The 22,394-nt window shown below is 35.8% G+C and overlaps 2 protein-coding genes across 2 annotated transcripts; both read left to right on the forward strand.

Annotated features, from left to right (window-relative positions):
- Positions 1 to 3,080: 3,080 nt before the first annotated feature.
- Positions 3,081 to 9,569, forward strand: abhd14a (abhydrolase domain containing 14A). Its single transcript, XM_067415651.1, has 5 exons — positions 3,081 to 3,235; positions 3,562 to 3,833; positions 6,458 to 6,573; positions 6,732 to 6,967; positions 7,048 to 9,569. The coding sequence occupies exons 2-5, from the start codon at positions 3,565 to 3,567 to the stop codon at positions 7,228 to 7,230; spliced, it is 804 nt and encodes a 267-aa protein (XP_067271752.1). The 5' UTR covers positions 3,081 to 3,235; positions 3,562 to 3,564; the 3' UTR covers positions 7,231 to 9,569.
- A 1,340-nt stretch (positions 9,570 to 10,909) lies between these two features.
- Positions 10,910 to 22,336, forward strand: mfsd14a1 (major facilitator superfamily domain containing 14A 1). The gene is made up of 12 exons (XM_067415652.1): positions 10,910 to 11,187; positions 12,802 to 12,897; positions 13,077 to 13,139; positions 13,222 to 13,349; positions 15,463 to 15,577; positions 15,656 to 15,874; positions 17,524 to 17,637; positions 17,779 to 17,850; positions 17,938 to 18,050; positions 18,208 to 18,305; positions 18,372 to 18,526; positions 20,139 to 22,336. Exons 1-12 carry the CDS (start codon positions 11,110 to 11,112, stop codon positions 20,343 to 20,345), a joined length of 1,458 nt encoding a protein of 485 aa, XP_067271753.1. The 5' UTR covers positions 10,910 to 11,109; the 3' UTR covers positions 20,346 to 22,336.
- The last annotated feature ends 58 nt before the right edge of the window (positions 22,337 to 22,394 follow it).

A 22,394-nucleotide genomic window follows, 5' to 3' on the forward strand; every position in this document is an offset into this window, starting at 1 on the left:
CATGTTGGAAATATGGGATTCGTTTCATTTAAACCAAAGTTTTTAGGATTTTGAATACTTTCAAACAATGGAAGTTGCGAGATATTTTGGAATATATTTGTAAATGCCATCGCAGTTTGGGGTAAGGTGAATTATGTAATCGGATTACTTTAAGTAACTAGTAAAGTAACGCATTACTTTAAAATTTACAACCAATTAATTTAAATTTCCTTCAGCCTGAGGCTTATTCAGATCATTTTTGGTGTGGAAGGGCCTTAACATTTGCCAAAACTTTTTTTGTTGTTAAATAACAATTAATTAAGCCCAACCCAGATGAGAAAAAGAAATGCAAAATGTAATGCATTACTTTACATAAAAAGTAACTAAGTAATCCAATGTAGTCACTTTTTTAAGGAGTAAGACAATATTGTATTGGATTACTTTTAAAAGTACCTGCCCAACATTGGCCCTTTTGTCCTTATTCTTACTAGTTCACTTTTCCTCTAGTTTCTTGGTTTGTTGTTTTCTAAGTCCTGTTGCACTTCTAAGGGGGCTGTCGGACGGTGCCAGAGGGAACATTATGGGCTGGCAGCACAGAGAATGCCTTGTGTTATAACTCAAACCAGACATCCAGTCTCCTTGTAGTCTCTCCCCCTCTTCTCAGACCCCCAGTGGGGCTTTCCGTTAGGATCTTCCGTGTGTTTTCTGGTATGTGTGAATAATACTGGAATCTGTGGCTCATACTGTTGGGAATCACACTGCAATATGGAATCCACATGTCTAAGTGAATATGTCATCGGTGCGATATTATGTAATGTTTGGTTTGAACAATGGCACATTTTTGTCTTTATTCATTACAATAGGAAACACTGACTATGCAGTTTCTTAGTTTTCTTTGGTGGTCAAACTACTGAACATTTTGCCAATGTTGTTCCATAGTAGGCTAATAGTATCAGATGGTAATCCTGTACTTAATATAGCATTAAATAAGCCTGCTATACATTACACTGGTTGATGTCCAAAAACTGTCCAAAATACAGTGGTAACTTTTTTTAGTGCTTTTTTATTTTAATTTTAATTAAATTTTTTTTCAATTTGCGTGCAAACCTTTGCATTGCCCTTGCTCGCTAAAACATTGAAATATGTGACGCTGGACCACAAAATCAGTCTTAAGTCCCAAAGCTATATTTGTGAAAATAAGCCAACAATACATATGGGTCAAAATAATACATTTTTATTTTATGCCAAAAATCATTAGGATAATAAGATCATGTTTCATGAAGATATTTTGTAAATTTTCTTCGTACAATTATTATTCTTTTTTATTTGTTGTTGCAATAATAACAGATTTTCAACCATATCCCCACAATTTATTAGCCTAGAAATCTAGACGCACCCTAGCGGCAGCAAATTTAATCTGCCCGCAAGTGTCAAACATCTTGATGTGGGTCTGGCTTGTCAGGCTAACAATTTATATAATTTCCATCAAAAAGTGAAGACAAAGTATGTTGAGGGCATGCAAAAGTATTGAAATGTAATTTTTTTTCTCCCTTCTAGCTCCCCCCCCCCCCCCCCCCCCCTCATTTGCCTACCATGTCTCTTAAGGGCTTCATAGATTTTCAAATGTGTGGCAACATGCAATAATAATATGAGATAATTTTTCGCAACAACTCTAAAAGATGTCCAAGAAAAGGTACACTTTTTTCTTTGAATTTTAATAAGAATAAAACATTGCACATACAAGAGTACATATACATGGGGGTGGGGTTGGGGGTGTTAACTGATTTTGTTTGTTTGTTTGTTTACCTATTAAACAGCTGTTTATTGTCCTTGCTTTTACAGGGTTGGAGTGAGATTTTTTATTTTATTTTTATTTATTTATTGGGGGGGGGGTCATCTATTTCGATTTTAATTTAGTATCAATTCATATATATAGCATACTGTACATAATAACTAAGGAAAAATGAGTTTGTCTAAGCACCATTTTAAACGTTTCTTGGGTCAAATTATATGTGCTTTAATTCATTCATATTTACTTGTGTGTGCTTATATAAGTCTCATTATTCATTAAAAATATTAGGAATCAAGTCCTAATATGATGCATAAGTTATTAACGTTTTAAAATTTCACATTTAAAGAAATCTAGTGTTTGATCATATCTAAATATTTATTAAAATGCAAGACTGTTTTTGAGCAACTAGATACATGTATATTTATTAAAGAGCCATAAGGCACCTACTTGGTAATGGCATTACAAATTAACAGTATTATTTTTTTAGCCACAAAATGACCCTAATTTACCTCTTTGAATTGTAATTCTCTATTTTAACCTTAATTACTACACAAATTGTAATATAAATAATATAAATATTAGAAGAAATATATTTTAAGTAGTCATTAATTGACAATAAATATTGCACAAATAGTACATTCAGTAAATATTATTGAACTAAAATATAGAACAAATAGTTACGGTGTATGGTCACATTTGACCATCAATGAGAATGAGTGTGACCAATTAGTAAGGAATACTTGAGGGCTAAATACAAGAATAACATTAATGTTAACAATGTTGCATCTCTATCACTCTCCATAATAAAACGATGCTGTAAATATGGCTGACTTAATAATCAATGCACACTAACACTAAGCTGTGCTGTTTACCAAACGCCAGATGCGAATTGGAAACCCTGGCTTTTAAGTTGTTATATCTTCAATGTTCGCTTTAAAACGCTGTACCACGTGTCAGTTAACTGGGTAAACTCAAACAAAACGTATATGCAACTTTCACTTTATTTATTTTTTCATCCATCTTTAACTCCAATCAATGTTTTTTTTTTTAAATAGACAATTCCAGTAACCGCAAGTATACTTTTATATTGAAGGAAATGCATGGAAATACTACATCCAGAAGTTGTGAAATTCTTGCTCTTCAACAAGCCTCAAAATCCACAGTTCTGTTAAACCTAAACCTAAACAATTATCAATTCTATTTTAACCAATTCTAAACACTTATATATCTATTATACTGAATGGTACATTTATGGGGGAGGAATTATAAAAAAGATAAACCTACCACTGGAACGAGAAACCGTCGGAACCTTCGTACAAGTTCACGTATTTCCACACGGAACTATTATTGTGCGGGGACGCATTAACGCTGCTTTGCTGTCACTACGTGCGAATTATGATCTATCTCAAACTTTCAGGCAGTCATCGAGTATTGGATATTTATACTATTTCTTATATTTTTTAGGTAGGTACTAAACACGCGAACAGCTCTTGTGTTCTGTGTACATCGTTAGGTTGGTTTGAGCGGCAGTGCGTCTGCGCACTTTATTTGATTGACGTTATTTAGACGCAGACTTGTATGAATTAACTACAATTTATAAATATGCATGCTTTGTTTTAATATGCAAGTATCTTATAAATTCGGATTTTGCATTTAATGTATTTTCATGTTTGTATGTTCTTCGGTTAAAATGGAGTCTGGGGGTTTAATCTGCTGTGATTAATGAGATTAATGGGTGTCATTTTGTTAAACCGAGTGTGAATGTTGTAATTACACGAGTTTCCCTGCAGATAATGAATTTCTTCCGCAACCGTCTGGTGGTTCTGGGGCTGGTGTTACTGGCCACCGTGCTGCTGTATCTGCTGCTGCCCTCCATTCGGCAGGGGAGCATGGAGCCGTCTCTTGAGGTGCAGCAGCGGATGGGGCTGATCGTCGCCTCTCCTCCGCCGCCGCCGTCCAGCGTCAACATCACGGTCAGGACCGGACAGCTGCCCGGGGACCCGCCGCTCTTCTTCAGGGAGGCTTTACCCGTGGACAGCGCCGGACGACAGATACTGCCCAGGTGAGTTTATACTTTTTATGATTCAAATTTGAATTCAGCTGTAGTGAACTGCCTATAATAGATAACAGCAGTTTATGTGCGCCACTGGCACGTTTCTACTTGTACAAATTGACGTAGCATTGTAAAGCTTCTCTTATAAAATAGAATATCAAATCTCATTTTGTAACGAATACAAATCTTTCGTCACTATGGGGTAAGGCATTTTACCAGAATAAAAACACCATAGCCTGTACGTGTTTCAGTAAAACGATAAAGATGTATAATCGATTATTAAACTTGTCAGTGCACAATTCTAGACCTATCCAATGTTTCCACATTCCATATGATGCATGTAAAGCCATACATGTAGTAATTACCTCCTAAGTGGTGATTTATTAACTCATGAAGGGTGATTTAGACAGCTTTACACACTCAAATAACACACTTGGTAGAACTATTTTACCTTGTGTGCATTTACAGTGTACTTGCCAAAGAAATTACTGGTAATATAAGGCTTAAGGTTAGGTTTATGGGTAGTTTTAGGTTTAGTACCTGGTTATTTATTACCCAGTCATTGCAATTACTATAATAATTAGATAGTATGTACATGGTGAACACAATGTTTTGTACTTAAAGGATGAGTTCACTTTAAGTTGAAAATTACTCCATGATTTACTTACCCTTAAGCCATCCTAGGTGTGTATGAGTTTTTTTCTTTCTGATAAACACAATCAGAGTTATATTAATACATATCTTGATGCTTCCATGCTTTATAATGGGTGTGAATGAGTTTGAAGCTCAAAATTATATCCATCCATCCATCCATCCATCCATCATAAATGTACTCCACACGGCTCTGTGGGGTTCATAAAGCCCTTCTGAAGCAAATAAAAGGACTTTTGTAAGAAAAATATCTATATTGAACACATTATAAAGTAAAATATCTAGCTTCTGGCAGACCTTTTGTATTTAACTTATGCATGAAGCGTAGGTGATGACGTCGGATGTAGCGTAAGCGTTTAATATGAGAGGCGTTACATTTTCTGCGTAAGTTGAATACGGTGCTTCTGTTTTTAAACGACCTGGAATGCCCTGTTATGTTTCCCAACATGAAAAAAAATATATATCCTAAAAAAAAAAGTTAAGAATTGTGAGCTGTCTTTTCCCCTCAGAATGGCAAGTTTATATCTTGCAATTCAGACGTTATAACTAACAATTAAGAGTTTGTATAACATTTTTTCACGATTTTGAGAAACAGAATTCTGGGAAATAAACTCAGGATTATGAGAAAGAAAGAACTGCAAGATGCAAACTTGCAATTGTAAAGTAAAAAAAGTCAGAATTGCAACTTTACAGCACGCAATTCAGACTTTATAACTCACAATTTAGAGAAATAAAGTCACAATTCAGAGATGCAGGCCTAGTTTCACAGACAGGGCTTAGATTAAGCCAGGTTAGGTTAGGTTAGTTTAGGACATTTAAGTAGATTTATAAACATGCCCTTGAAAACAACATTACTGGTGTGCATCTTCAGACAAAACAGTGAAGTGACGTGTAGCCAAGCCTCTGAATTTGTGCTCTGCAATTTACCCGTCCAAGTGCACACAAACAGCAGTGAGTATTGTACACACACACACACACACACACACACACACACACACACACACACACACACACACACACACACACACACACACTAATATAATTACTATGGGCAGCCATTTTTTGCCTCAGTGCTCAGGCAGTGATTGGGGGTTAGGTGCATTGCTTTGTTCTGGGTAATGAGAGTGGAAGAGAGCGCTGTTCATTCACTCCCCCACCTAACATTTCCTGCCGGTACTGAGACTCGAACCCGCAACCTTAGGATTATAAGTCCGGCTCTCTAACCATCAGGACACGACTGCACAATATCTTAAGATATGTCAGAAAAAGTTGATTTTAGTTAAAACAGCTCAAACGTGCATTTTTGTTTGGGACTAGCTTAGACAAGGTAACTAGCTTAGACAAGGATAAACTTGCATGAAAAAAAAAGAAAAGTTTAAAATAAAATTATACCTTGCCCCATAGACTTCCATTGTAATGGTTTGGTAACAATAGCGAAAGTTTGTATGCAAAAAAAGGTTAATTATTTTTTGTCAATAGCATAGAGATGTACGAAGCACAGCTCACACACTGCAGCACTAAGATCAGTATGAAAATGGAAATTCACCCTATTTATTTAATAAAAGCATGTTATTGATCTTATTGTGAACATCCATACTTGTTAATTTTTTTAAATGGGTATATTTCATCCAAATGTTACAGACTTTTTACAGAAAGGTCAGACTTCTCTCTAGTGACATATTTGCCAGACTTCTTCAATCATTTAGTCCACATAAACCCCAAGCTCGCATTCAGATCCGTCCAATCAACTAATGGATAGAACAAAGTCCTCCGATCTGCACTTTTTTTGTGTGATAATTTTTGTCACAAAAAAGATGATTCATAAATCATCTGTTTATGTCACAATATGGAAGGTCTGTCACTATTTACGTTAACAATAATGAACTGTGGTATTTTAATGGAAACTAATTTTCAAACGTGGTCAATTCTGCAAACATATATTTAGATTTCGTATGACTTATGCCATATCTTATCTCTATCAGGCTGCAGATGGTTCTGCTTCATGGTCAGGCCTTCACCTCTAAGACCTGGGAAGAGTTGGGCACCCTCAGCCTACTGGCCTCCAACGGGTACCAGGCCCTCGCACTCGACCTGCCTGGTATGAGCTCGGGTTCCCTTGATTAATATTCTTTATATGTTGCATATTGCTAATTTATTGAATACATATAAAAAGAGCTGCACGATTTTTATTTGAACCCAAAAAAAAATCAGCTCTACATATAAAGGAGGTCACTAAACCGACTCGCTCCTTCTCAGGTTTCGGCAATTCTCCAGATTCAGAGTCGGTGAAGTCGGACCAGAGCCGTGTGGACCTGCTGAAGCGTTTTCTGGAAGCTTTGGGCGTGCGAGCGCCGGTGTTACTGAGCCCGTCAATGAGTGGCCATTACGCCCTGCCGTTCCTCCAGAGACACAGCGCCCAGCTGCACGGCTTTGTCCCCATCGCCCCCGTAGGCACCCGTGGCATCACCCCACAGCAGTACCGTGACATCCAGGTGCCAGTTTTCTTTCTAATCGTCTCACACTTATAGGAATTCCTTGACTTGTTTTAACTCTCTCTTCCCTCGTGTGACAGACTCCAACGCTGATCATATATGGGGAGTTAGACACCAACCTGGGCGCCCAATCACATAAGAACCTGATTCAGCTACCCCATCACACCGTGGTGAAGCTGGCGGGAGCGCGACACGCCTGTTACATGGACAAACCCCGCGAGTTCCACCGCGCGCTGCTCGACTTCCTCAGCAAGCTCGACTGAGGGACGCAACGAGTGCGGGAGCGATTGCGTGAGAGACTTTGGAAGAGACTACTGGAAGAAAACGAGAGGTGCGAGAAAAGAAAATGGTGAAGAGGACTGCTGTGTAGCTCTGAATCCAGTCCTGAAACCTTACACAACACCGGAACGTTCTGTCACGCATCTGTCCATCCACATCAACTCACTGCTTATAATTTCCCTGTTGTTAATATATATCAAACATACACACACGTCTTATGCAGGATTAATATAGTAAAGCTTCATTTGTAGATTGTTTTTTCAGGTTTCTACACTGTTGCCATGGATTTCGTTTGTTATTTACAGGGTTGCTCTGTAATGCAGTTGCCATGGTTGCAGTTGCAGAGGGGTGTTGTGTTATGCAGTTGTCATGGTTTCCAGTCTGAGGGGTGTTCCTGTAACACAGTCGTCATGGTTTCCAGACTGAGATTTATTCCTTAATGCTGTCGCCATGGTTTCTGGTCTGACGGATGTTCCTGTAATACAGTTGACATGGTTTCCTTTCTGAAGGTTGTTCTGTAACGCTGTTGGCATGATATCCAGTCTGACAAATTGTTCCTATACAGTTGCCATGGTTTCCAGTCTGACAGTTACTCCAGTGACATGTCTGAGAGTTATTCTGTAAAGTTGTTGTCATGGTTTCTTATCTTAGGTTTTTTCCAGTAAGATATAGTTGCCATGATTTCCAAACTGATGGGTTTCCTGTAACATGTCAATTGCATCAGTCTCAGGCTGTTCCTAGAACATAGTTGCCGTAGTTTCTTATCTTAACCTATGGTTACCACGGTCACCGGTCTGAGTGAAATTCCTACAACACAGTTGCTATGGTTCCCTTTCTGAGGGTTGTTACTGAAACTCAGCTGTCATCATGGTTTCCTGAGTTATTCTGTAACACTTTTGTCATCATTTCTTATTTTAGGGTTTTTCCTGTAACATATGGTTGCCATGGTGTCCAGTCGAAGGGATGTTCCTGTAAATCAGTTGTCATGGTTTCCAGTCTTACAGTTGTTCCTTTAATACAGTTGCCATGTGTTTCAAGCTGAGAAATGTTCCTGTAAATCGGTTGCCATGGTTTCCAGTCTGACAGTTCTTCCTGTATCATGGTTGCCATGGTTTTTAGACTGAGAAATGTTCCTGTAAATCAGTTGCCATGGTTTCCAGTCTGACAGTTGTTCCTGTAATATGGGTGCCATGGTTTTCAGGTTGAGAATTGTTCCTATAAATCAGTTGCCATGGTTTCCAGTCTGACAGTTGTTTCTGTAATATAGGTGCCATGGTTTTCAGACTGAGAAATGTTCCTATAAATCAGTTGCCATGGTTTCCAGTCTGACAGTTGTTCCTGTAATATGGTTGCCATGGTTTTCAGACTGAGAAATGTTTCTGTAAATCCGTTGCCATGGTTTTCAGTCTGACAGTTGTTCTTATAACACAGTTGCCATGGTTTCCAGTCTGACAGTTCCTCCAATAACATGGTTCCCATGGTTTTCACTCTGAGGATTGTTCCTTTAACTCAGCTGCCATGTTTTCCGGTCTTGGGCTGTTCCTGTAATAAGGTTGCCATGGTTTCCTGTCTGAGTGTTCTTAGAATACGACTGCCCTGGTTTCCTGTAACAGCAGAAAATCACATAATGCCAAAAATCATTATCATGACATATATAACCCTCCATCTCAAATGTGCTTGGCAGGAAACTGGAGTCTTCAATCCCACAAGAACATCTCAGAAAAGAAAACGGTATTTCTCATTTTGGTTTGTTTGTTTGTTTTATCATTGAGTGAAGTGTTCACACCAGCAGATGGCACATACCCGCTGAATGTAGCATGTTTACATGTGAATGACTCACTATATGGTTTTAGATGCTCAAAAATAGAGAATGGTTGCAGTATTGGATGCCTGTCCTATCTATACATTTTGTTTTTTATTATAAGTAGGTGCCAGATTTGTACAGGCAGTAGTTTAGTCCTCGCAATAAAAGAATTTCCTGAGACTGCAGAGAAAAGGTGGTCATTAAAGGATAGCGGTATTGCATTAGTGGACCTAAAAATGTAGTTGTTCATTACATATTTATTATTTATTGCTTCTACATAACAGAAACTGTAATGTGGTATTTGTGTGCTGTGGTCTGTTGTTTTTTGTTTTCATTATAGCTTGTAAAAATGAATATGTTGTAAAGGAAAGTGAGGCACATTTGACCTGTGAATATTTCTGATATCCCAAATCTTCAACAGGGATTCGTCATTGGGACTGAATTAAGATTCCCGTGTGCATGGTACTGCAGAACCATCAAACATGCTTTGGTTCAATGCAAAATAAAATTTGTTAACATGGTTTTGCATTTGTGATTTAATAGGCATGCACACCAGATACATCCAAAACTTGTGAGTTGTCTGTCGTGTAGTTAAAACTGCTTCACATACTAGGAAAAAAGGAAAAGCCCCCAGATGATCACTAGTTCGGTTGAAATTCTGAATTGCACAATCAATGGACACTTTAGTATCCCATGAGGCCTCGGGAGAGGGTTTATGAATGGAAGTGAAACAACAAAACGATACTGCTAGGTCATGGGACCGTAAAAACATGGTGGTTTTACTATGTCCTGTCATACTACACATACTCATGCTATGTAGAATTCAAAAGTAGTACCTCTTTATGCGGTTTTGGACGTAGGGAAAGTTGATCAAATGCAAATAAATAATTAAGACATGCAGTTCTGATTTCTGGTTAAACATGATACATATAGTATTATTAGTGTTATTTTCGTGTACTTACAATAAAATAAAAAAGAGAAAATATTAAATTAAGCTAAAAATCTAAAGTTAAAGGGATAATAGAAAAATAACATGATAAATGTAGGTCAATTTAACCCTCATCCTTCCCTCTGGTCATTTTGACCCAAAATCGCTTTTTTAATTAAAAATTTTTGTCGCACTTGAACCACGAATGCGCAATTTTTTTCGAGGCATCCCATAAATCTTCTCCGAGATGGGTCATTCATTTTTTGTATTGAATTTCTGCAGCAAAAGTGCATTTACTAAACCCAACAAAACAAAAATGTGAAAAGGCTTCAAATGACACAATATATGATCAATAAACATGACATAAATAATGCAGTTTCTGTAATTCCATCTACTGGTAGTGTTTTTATGACATTGTGCTATGATGTTCCTGTTGGAAGAGAACATGAGTTAGGGTTTTGGCAGACATGGTGTATTGTGTTAGTTAGTGTATTATTGTATTTTGAAAATTAGTGTTGCAGTTTAGTTTACAATGTCAATGTGTGATTTTGAGCATGAAATTAACTGTTTTGTGTTGTAGGTGTGTTGGTGTGGTAAAAAAAAAAACTGCAAAAGGGTTATGCATGAAATTATTAGTTGTTTTGAATTGAAGTTGGAAGACTGTGAAGAATGTGCTTAAATTATTATTTATTTATTCTTTGTTGATAAAATCTAGTAATTTAAAGGTAAATAAAATTCATTTAAAAAAATCAAAATGAAAAAAAAAAAACCTTTCTCGACAAAGAAAAAGTAAGGATAATTTTAGAGGGTGTCGTCATGTTGACCCGCACGGGGTGGATTTGTTAATACGTTGGCTTTAGTGGCTTTTTTATATTCGTGTTTTGACCACGTGTGCGGGCGTGGCCAGGCGGAATCGAATGATGGCGACGTCATCACGCACACCATGCGTCTCTCTTCGGGAAGATGGCTGCGGCTGTGTACATGATGCAAAACTGAATGGACGGAAAACAAACTAAAATTCCTACAATTCCCCCCTTTTCCCTCCTCTATATCCCGCTCCGCATCCATGCACACGCGTTTACGTTAAAACGAACCCGATTTTAACCTAGTGCGAAGAACTAGGATGATAATATGACCCAGAAAAAGAAGAAGCGAGTGAATCGCAGTTTGTTACTGGCGAAGAAAATCATCATCAAGGATGGAGGAACGGTGAGTGTCTGTTGGATTTAACCTCAATAAACACTTAAACACGAAGGTTTCGTTCGTAAGTATACATATACAGTATTATTATGTTAATGTTTGAAAGAAAAAATGCGTTGGAGAATATATTGAAGGAGTGAAACTTCAAATCTGTCATTCACCATGGCACATCAGCATGTACTTCCTGTAATCGACAATAAATTATAGCAGCACGCATAAATCTTAGAATGAACGTTTTAAATTACTATTTAAGGGAATATATTAATGTTCAGGTGGTTTGATGACACATTAGATGGGTTTAAATATGGCCAGAACTAACGGTTGTAAATAAAATAATTTTCTCGGCTACTTTTTAATAACATAACACATAAATAGGAGAAGGCTTATTTATGTTCCACTATTATGATGAAGTTCAAACAAAGTAGCAATACAATACAGTTCTCTTAGCATTGTTAGGCATAGATTTACCACGTTTTTTGCTTGGTACCATGATAATTTCATGCTATTTTTGAGGTAAATAACATGGCAAATTAATATGGTAACGTTAGGCAATGAGTGTAACAAAGCGCAACGTTATTGTCATAGTACCTCCACGGTATTATTTGTAAGGGTAGATATGTGAAACTTAATATTTTTCATTTAATTTGATAGTCTTTCAGATGTCTATTGGATATCTGAATGTATTTGTCATGAAATGTAACTATTGAAAGTGTTATTTTAGTGTTTAAGGTTTACTAATTTTGATATGTAGTTTTGTTTTGTTTTTTAAATCTCAATTTGATTTCATAATCGTAGCTCTTCAACGTAAGCTTGTTTTATTTCATTTCGTTTAAAGCAGCATTTCTAATTTTTTTGCAAGTTTTCCATCTTATATTATTATTGTTTTATTTCCACTTTATTCGAATTACTAAAAACTATTTTTAATAGTTGTAGGGGCCATTTACACGACAACGTTTCAACTGAAAACCATGCATTTTGGTTGTTCAAACATGACGACGCCGTTTAGGGGGCCTGAACAGAAACTTATGGGGAGAAAAAATGGTTTACAAATACGATACCATCTTATTGTACCTTCGTATAAACTACGTGCCACATACATATTATGTTTTTAGTCTCAAGGTGCGTACTGCGTAGTTTCTTTCTTTACAAAAAGACAAAAAATTGGTCTTATTTTAGTACATCATTGACTTGTAAATGTACTCTTAGAATACTGTGATTTCTTCTAATAGGCTATTTATTGATAAACTTTGTAAGGGTCAATGGGTTTGTCTGAAATACACACACAAAAAAAAAAAGTGAGCAAAAAGAGAATTTTTGTCCTGTTCACTGGCTATTTTGTTTGTTTTATTAAAATTGTAGTCTATATTAGGTCCAAATTGGAACCTAGTTCCTCAAGTTGTTGTTTACTATTTAAGATGCTTATTGGATAAGTTTAATCTTAACTACAGCACCAAATAAGCCAGAATCGGCACTGGTTGCCACCTTTAAAAAAATTGCATTATAATCTCATTTGAAGGATTAGGCCACAAACAGACCTCATCTGCTGTCAAAACCCAAACCAAAGCTTTGACGATGAGTAATGATGGTTTGTTTCTTCACCATCTCTGGTTCTTCTATTTCCAGCCTCAGGGCTTCGGTGCCCCTAGCGTTTATCACGCAGTTATCGTCATATTTCTGGAGTTCTTCGCTTGGGGTTTGCTGACTGCACCTACTTTGGTAGTAAGTTGTTTAAAAAAAATCAGAAATAAACTTGTTTTTTTGTGAAGAAAGCAAGATTTTATTTTCATATCAAGTGACTTAGAAACCCTGTGTATGCCCCTGTTATTATTTAGCGTAATATGATCATGTTCATAATGCACATGTATGGGCGTCATAACCAATGTTGTTTTGTTTGGCAGGCTCTTCGTGATACATTCCCGAAACACACGTTTCTCATGAATGGCCTGATTCAGGGGGTTAAGGTATCATCTTTAACTTCTTCCTGTAATAGATCTATTAATCAGTCAAGTTCATAATTCATCAACTGCATGCTTTTGTTGGCAGGGCCTGCTGTCGTTTCTGAGCGCTCCTCTGATTGGTGCTCTGTCAGACGTGTGGGGAAGGAAGTCCTTTCTTTTGCTCACGGTGTTCTTCACGTGTGCTCCAATTCCTTTAATGAAGATCAGCCCATGGTATGTTACCTTTCTCTTTTTTTGGACATGAAACTAAATAATATGTGTATTTATTTGGTAATCATGTTACAATAAAGTTTCATTTGTTAAAATCCGAAGCATTTGCAAGTGTTCATTGATTGTTTATGTTAGTTCACAGTGCATTAACTTATATTAACAAATACAATTTTTGATCATCATAATGTATAAAATAGTAACATTAACTAAGGTTAAAAAATGCTGCAGATGTTAGTTCATGTTAACTTGTATAGTTAACTAATGAAACCTTAATGTAAAGTGTTTCCATTTATTTTTTTGTATACATAATATTACATTCATACATTACATTTTAATGTAATTTTTTTTTCATTAAATAAATAAAAAATTGCAATGTTTAATTTCATGTTTAAGTTAACCCTTAACGACAGAGACAGCCGCCCGCGGCTAAAAATAACTATCGTTCTAAAATGTTTAATAACTTTTTAATCGCTGATCCAATCTGTATGCTGTAAACTGCACAGTAAAGAGGAGAATCTCCGCTTCCCATAGGTATAATATGTTTCGCGATTGATCAGTCAGAGGCTCCATAGTCAGCGTGGATGCGTCATCAAAATATGCAGCATTGATTTGTCCAAGAAGCACACGTGGGTTGTTCCCCTGAGCCAAACAGAATTTTTTTTTTTTATTAGTCCCACCCCCCTGTGCCCAGATTCGTTGAAACTTTCATCAACTCAACCAATAAACACAGTGTTTGGTCTTTTGAACCACGAATCACTATTATATTTTCCTCAATTTGTGTTTGAGAAGATTATGTGCAGAGAAGTTGAAATGTCCGTTTATGAAAATAGCCGCCCACATGTAAAAGTAGCCTCAGTATATTTTATTTCACGGTTTCTTGTCACAACTTGATGTATTGTTTGCGTTTGTTTTTCATGCCCAAATTATAATATATTTCTCTGAAGAAAAATGTTTGTTTCAGTGTTGTTATTATATAACAATCTTTCTATTTACTTTATTAATTGAACTTTTTAGGACACATTATCAGTCAATAAAATACACCTGTTTTCACTCAAAAACCTAGAAACGCCTAGAATAATGTTATAATAAATGGCTATAACTTGCTGAGGGATTGTTACATGTAGACAAACTTTCATCTGGAAGTGTAAAACAACCAAGTCTAACTTTCTAAAGGAAAAAAATCCAAACTTCATGAAGTTCTGTTCGAGTTCACAGTAAAAACATCACATTTTTGCTGCCATTTTTCTTGAAATTATATTAATTGAATCCATTCTCAGAATAAATAAATGTAAAATTGGGACCTCAAATGAGCTAGATGGAAACTTCAGGTTCTCCTGTTTAAAATGATATATAGCACTTGATGCTAACTGCTAGAATGGGGGAGAAAAACAAAGAAAAGTAGAGGCACATCAGGCGCCCCAAAAATGTTCTAGGTCTTTAAGGGTTAACAAGATTTAACTATCTGTATGTATTTGTCAAGGAATCTCTTGAATTTGTTAATTTTGTTTTATTTATGTACTATGCTAATATTTTTTCATATTTTTTATATTTTCAGTTTCAAAATGTTATTAGTTTTTATTTACATGCTTTGTCATTTATATTTTATTTCAGTTAAGCTTTAATCTATTTGTATTTCAGTTTTACTATTAGTAATCTATTAGTAATTTTAGTATTTCATTAAAAAAATATTAAACTTATTTTCTCTAATCTTAATTTTGTAATTATTTCAGTTTTTAATTTAATTTAAAAAGGAGCAAACAAGGTATACACAAAATATGCTTTTTAATTTTTATTAGTTTTTTTATATTTCAGGTTGTCTTTAATTTATTTTTATTTCAGTTTTACTTTTAGTAATTTCAATAATTTAAAAATAATTTAATATAAACTAATTTAACTAATATTAAAAAAAAATTGTAATTATTCTTTATCTTCTGTATTAAGGAGAATTATTTTTAAAAATGTAAAATTCACAGTTTTTATTGTAATACACAATATATTGAGTGTAATATTCATAAGGTTAATATAGTAAAACATCATCTTAAAAAGCCCAAATATCAGTCTCATCGATATATCTGTCTATTTAGTAACGCACATGCACATTCCTCTAATGATTCAGGTGGTACTTTGCTGTCATCTCTGTATCCGGAGTGTTTGCTGTGACCTTCTCGGTCATATTCGCCTATGTGGCCGACATCACTCAAGAGCATGAGCGCAGTATGGCTTACGGCATGGTGCGTATAACCGATCAACACATCGTTATCTCTCTCTTTTTTTTTTTTGCATTTACATGACTGTGCTTTTTCTGAAAGGTCTCTGCCACGTTTGCGGCGAGTCTTGTGATCAGCCCGGCCCTCGGCGCGTATCTGAGTCAGGTCTATGGAGACAGTCTGGTAGTGGTTCTGGCTTCTGCCATCGCCATGCTGGACATCTGCTTTATCCTGGTGGCCGTCCCCGAGTCACTTCCGGAAAAGATGAGGCCGGCATCCTGGGGCGCCCCCATCTCATGGGAACAAGCTGACCCCTTTGCTGTAAGTAGATTTGACCTCTTTGCTCTTTGCGTGGTACAATATCACAATCGGTTTCAATTGGAGTTTATTACAGATGCTAAATGCACTGCAAATGCCGTATATGCAGCATGAGTGTTACTGGAAACGGCTATTTTTTATTTTTACGAAGAGCTGGTGGCACAACGCTTCACTCATATCCTGTATGGTTTTCAGTAGGGAAGTATTTTTAACACCCATTTCAACATCCTCAGTTTGAGGTGTTGACGTGATGGAGTTTTTAAAGCTGCATCATATCTGTAGGCGGCTTACGCATGTCATAAAAGGCCGTTTTCACATGTTTTCTTTGAAGAGTTCCTGCAAAGCCTGTGAAAGTTTCAAACCTCTGTATTAGTCAACTTCAGAAGACACAGATCTGTTAAATCTTATCTCAAAGCAAATGCAAATGTGTCATGGTTGTGATACCTTTATAAATAGGAATGCGTCGATATTAAAATTCTACCTGATGCTGATTTTTATAATTATGATCTACTATTTAAGCGTATTCTTCTGAGCCAACATTTAACAGTATCTTCTCCTAGTGCTTTCAAGCTACAACCTCCAAACTCTGGTCAGTTCTTGGGTTGCTATGAGTTTTCTAACTGATCCATCTTATGGTTTTCCTAAAAATAGGAATAGGGGATTGGACATTAAAACAATCACTCTAATAGCGTATTTAAGCATCCTCCACTACGTATCTATCAATACCAAATCCTAGCAACTAGCTGAGAACATGCTACCAACATGGTAATTCATGCTAACAACATGTTAGAACATGCTAGCAACTAGGGATGCACAATATATCGGCCAACATATCCATATCAGCCGATATATGTTCATTTAAATTTTTATCGGCCCAGTTAGAAAACTTGGCTGATATGTCAATGTGGATAAATAATGTTTTATAATAATTATTTCCTTCAGCTGAGACACTTCAGATGTGCACTTGTCTACATAGCTGTTTTGATTTGCTTGAAATATGATTGGAATCACTTTTACAGTTAAGTGCAACGTGCAGCGCAAGTCTGTCATATAGACTACATAAAAATATATAATAAATTTGTGCTTGGGTCATGGATTTAATGGTGAAACTTTTGTTTTTTCAATCAGACTCTCAAAAATTATATAAAGTTGTATTTAGATTTTTAAATATAAATAAATATCTGTTTCGGCCAAAATTTTCCTATCACTGCATCCCTACTACAATACTAAATGTATTGTAATATGTTAAAACATGCTAATTCATGCTAGTATTGTGTTAAAATGTTAATTCATGCTTTCTTTTTTCACTTCACAAAATTTAAAGCTTATAAAACTTTCATACGGCTTTGTCAAGCCAACATCAAAGTTTGTCCGAACGAACTTTATTCATCTTGTTTTTTTTAATATTACATAAGCCAAAAAACTGATAAATGGTTGCTATTAAACTCTAAAAACTCTAAGTCATTTTAAATGTATTGTAATAGTTTAAAAGGTTACTTTGACAGTGTAAGATGTAATTATGATTTTAAATGGGTGTTAGAAATGTAAAAATAGGAGTAAACATTTTTTTACGATAAAAAAAAAAACGGTGTTTAACACACAGTTCCATTCACACAGTTTGGATATGAAGGAGAATCTCTTTCTCTCTGCAGTCTCTGAGGAAGGTGGGTCAAGACTCAACGGTTCTGCTCATCTGCATAACAGTGTTCCTGTCAAATCTGCCTGAAGCTGGACAATACTCAAGCTTCTTCCTGTATCTGCAACAGGTTCGTCAATGGAGAGATTACGCTTATCTCTGTGGTTAATCTATAACTCGGTTTACAATTGATTGTGTTTAGTGGGTCAGGTCTGTTTTATTGAAATCCAGATAACAAACAGGACTGTAAAGTTTTATTGTTTTTGTCCAGATAATGGGATTTTCCCCTGAAAGTGTTGCAGCTTTCATCGCTGTTCTAGGTTTGCTGTCTATTGTTGCACAGGTCAGTGGGACACATTCTAATAAAGGATATTTACTTCGTGATTTTATAATAGGGATGATGTTGAATGTGACTTTTTTTCACCTTCAGACTGTAGTATTAAGTTTACTCATGCGTTCCATCGGGAACAAGAACACAATTTTGCTGGGCCTGGGATTTCAGATTCTGCAACTCGCCTGGTACGGGTTCGGATCTGAGCCATGGTAAGACCAAAAGCCTCAGTGTTAAATTATAAAATTGAGTAGTGAGTTTTTAAAGTGAATAATGGCATAAATAGTTAATATTTTTAGCTATATTAAGAATAATGTAAACAGTTAATGAGTCTTTACTAAAGAAATGTCCATCGTTCCTAACTTCCAGGATGATGTGGGCAGCTGGAGCCGTTGCCGCCATGTCTAGTATCACGTTCCCTGCTGTTAGCGCCCTGATTTCCCGCACAGCCGATCCGGATCAACAAGGCAGGTTTTCTTGAAGTGAAGTTACTTATTATTTGAGGCCGACTGCTAAAGCTCTTGTTTCTGTAGGCGTGGGTCAGGGTATGGTTACGGGAATTCGTGGGCTGTGTAGTGGTCTGGGTCCGGCCCTCTACGGTTTCATCTTCTACATCTTTCACGTCGAGTTGGACCAAGCTCCAGAGAAAGACCCGGATATACCGCATCACCAGGATTACCACCAACAGGTTAATCACCCCACATTTTCATTTTACTGAATTATGTTGTATGATGTTAATGTTGTTTTCCGTTTTTTTGAATTGTTAAATATATATATATTTTTTTAATAATAGTTGCTGAAGTTAAAATGCAGTACAATGCAGCTAAGCAGCACTCAAGTATAAAATACTTGCAAACAATTTTCCGTCACATTACACAATTTTCACAGTTCTCTAAAAGAAGAAAGAAGTTGGATACCTGAAAGAATGGCAATTAAAAACAAAAATTAGCAGCCACAAGTCACCATTTGCAAGAATTCAAGCAGAACGAGTTTGTTGTTAATTGTTCGTATTACCATGCGTAAGGTTTTAAATTTGCTGAATTTTTGTTATCTAAAATAAGTAATATCCTTGAAAAACTGTTCCATTTTGTGTAAATGCTCGTAAAGCCATTCTTAAGTCAAGCTAAATAAATTTAAATAGTTTGCAAAACTATTTGCAAAAATTCAAGCAGAACAAGTTTGTTGTTAACTGTTTATATCATAGAACCATTTTTAAGATTTTGAGTATATTAATATACATTTTTCATTTTGTAAAATTTGCAGAATTGTTGTTATTCTCTGAACATATTTGGATACTTGAAGGAGTTGTGCAGTCTTAATTTGTGTAAATCGCTCATAAAACTATCTTTAAGAAGTCAAGAAGGATAAATAGCTTGTAAAACTTTTCAGGGATTTAAGCAGAACAAATTTGTGTAAACTATTTTTAAATCAAGAGGAATAAATTTAAATAGTTTGTAAAACGATTTGCAAGAATTCAAGCAGAACAAGTTTCTTGTTGTTTCGTAAGAATTTGTCAATTGTCTGTAAATGTCCAGAATATTTGTTTAATTTTTGAAACAAGTTAAATACCTGAAAAATTGTCAGGTAAAAATTGAGAAAATTGCTTGTAAAACCATTTTTAAAAAGTACTAAAACTAAAATAAATGTAAATAATTGTATAAAACTATTTGTAAAAATTCAACAAGTTATAACCATACATCTCTTTGCTAGAAATTGAGTAGGACCAATTTGGGAAAATTATTAGTAAAATTTGCAAAATTGTCATTATTCTCTGAAAACATCTGGAATTGTGGATTATCAATTTGTGTAAATCGCTTTTAAAACCATTCTTAAGAAGTCAAGAAGAATTAGTTCATAAAACTATTTGCAAGTATTTAAGCAGAACAAATGCTAAGTGAAACAGTCGTAGGAATTTGAGCAAAACCGATATGTGCAAATTTGCAGAATTTTTTTATTATCTGAAACAAATTTTATACCTGAAAAATGGTTGAATTTTAATTTAATACCTGAAGGAATTCAGTATTAATTTGTGTTAATTGCTCGTAAAAGATCTTAAAATTCTTAAGTCGAAATGAATAAATGGTTTGTAAAACTATTTGCAAGAATACAAGCAGAATGAGTTTGCTGTTAACTTTAAGTAGAACCATTCGTAAGAATTTGTGCAAAAAACAATTTGTGTAAATTGTAATAATTGTATATTTTTTGTTACTCTCAAAATAAACAGGCCTTCATAGACTGTTTTGGGAAAAGATCTTGCCAATGTGTTAACCTTGTTCTCACATCATGTGCTCCCCTCACAGAGTGCAATAATCCCAGGACCACCGTTCCTCTTCGGCGCGTGTTCTGTGCTGCTTGCGCTCCTGGTGGCTCTTTTTATTCCCGAACACCCCCATATGGGCACTCGTGCGGGCAGCTGGAAGAAGCCCACATCACCCCACGGGCACTCGCACAGCCCCCACCCACCCGGAGAGGCCAAAGAGCCCCTCCTACAGGACACTAACGTGTGATTGGGTGTTTTAATGTGGCCGGATTAGCCACACCCCCTAACCGTTGAGAAACGAACTGCGCATGGAGGCTGTCATTTATTGAAACATAAAGCTATATCGGAGGCTTGCACAGTCTTGCACCTAGAGCTCTGCCTTCCTGCAGAGTTCTGAACTTGCTAATTAAGCAAATGAAAATGACAGACAGGTGTGTGAACTCTGCAGGAAGGCGTCTCGATGATTAAGTCTGGGCGTCGCTGTTGTATCATGAATAGAGCACCACTTTTTAAAAGAAATGTATATAGAAGAACATATATTTAACGATGGTTCTGTCCAAAGGCACTATTGCAATGGCTTGTATTTATTCTTTTTATTCTTTGTTTTTTTTGCCTTTTTCTTTTCTTTTTACGTTGCTCTTCTAGTTCATTTACCATAACTCACTCAGGGACATTAACCCGGTCAGGAATGTTTCCGAACACAGTGTGTTCCCCTATCAGAAGGGCCTAGCGAGAACATACTTGCATACATACAAACAACAGGCGTCAATCATGAACACAAGCAGAACGAATTGGTGAGAATCGCTTGTAAAACTATCCGCAAGAATTTACACCATTAAAAAAAAAAATCGTGGAAATCATTTCTCAAAACTTTGCAAGAATTCATGTAGATCAAACTCGTTCGTAAAACATTCGTAAAAAAATTTGACACGGGAAACTTTTTTGTGTAAATCACTTACATTTGCAAGAATTCACGCAGAACAAACTTATCGAACTTACTTGAAAAAAAATGGTGGAAATCGTTTCCTAAAACTGCAAGAATTCACATAAAACAAACGTATGTAAATTGTTTGAAAAACCTCCGTAAAATTGTGTGTGGGGGGTTCTTTAAAAAAAATCTATCCAAGTCGTTGGTAACCATTCTTTAGAATTTCCGCTAAACGTTCGTGTAAATCCTTCGTAAAACTTGCAATATTTTGAGCGAAACAAAATTTGCATAAATCAGACGTAAAACCATTTGTTAGAATTCTTGCTGAACAAATTTCTGTAAATCGTTCATAAAATAATTTATAACGATTTATGAAAATTGTGTGTAAAACTCATTACAAGACCATGAGTAGAAACTGTTCGTATAAAAATTTAAGCAAAATAATTTGTAAAACTTTCTTTGGAATTCTTGAAATTCGCTTGTCGTTCTTGAGGCCCAGTGACCTTTTTAAGGAGAATTACGCATGGTTGTACGGATTTCCACGTGAATGGCCTTAATGGAGTTCAGTTTCAGACTTTGACAAACAAACATTGCATTAGAACGATTGTGGTACAGCTTTCAAGTTTCTTTATGTTCATGTTTATGCTGATGCCTGTTTTCTTTATACCACTTAGAATCAATGGTGCCTTCCCCAGCTTGAATTGTGTTGTTGACGGAAACTGGTGAATTTAAGTGATGCTCGAAACTTCCAATTGCGAGATTTGATCAGCCTCAGCCTTTATATATGACTGAACAAAGTTGTTTCGTATAGCTGACTCTAAACCAGTAGTGAAACTGAAATACATGGCGCGTCATTTGTCTGGATTCGCTTTGGCCTTGTGTAGAAACATTCTTTTACAGAAAATATGTACGTTTACGCAAAACACTTCGTAAATGCCAACTGACAAAGTAACATTTGAGGAAAAAGGAGGTGAAATTTGCCAGTGGCCTTTCTATATTTTTGGGTTTTCATAGAGACAGATGAATGGCTTGTTTTAAGATACATTTGACCAAATTTATATTTTATTGACATTAAGACAGATGAGTTCATCTGTTATATTAGTTGTGTGCTTTGGATATTTATGAGATGATTTCCTGTAATATATTCTCTTCGTCTCAGAATACAGTGTGCTTTTTTTATTTTCTGTGGTTTTGTTGTGCCGTCTTCATTATGAATTTTAACATGGTGTATTGTTTTTTTGACCGACCAATGTAAATATGTCAAAGTATCTAAACATGCATTTCAATAAAAGTTCAATATTTTTGCTGTATGTGCAATTGTTTTACCTTCATTTCCATAGTAAAAAGACCATTTTTTAAACTTCATAT

This window comes from Pseudorasbora parva, chromosome 14 (assembly GCF_024679245.1).
Source record: "Pseudorasbora parva isolate DD20220531a chromosome 14, ASM2467924v1, whole genome shotgun sequence".
NCBI lineage: Eukaryota > Metazoa > Chordata > Actinopteri > Cypriniformes > Gobionidae > Pseudorasbora > Pseudorasbora parva.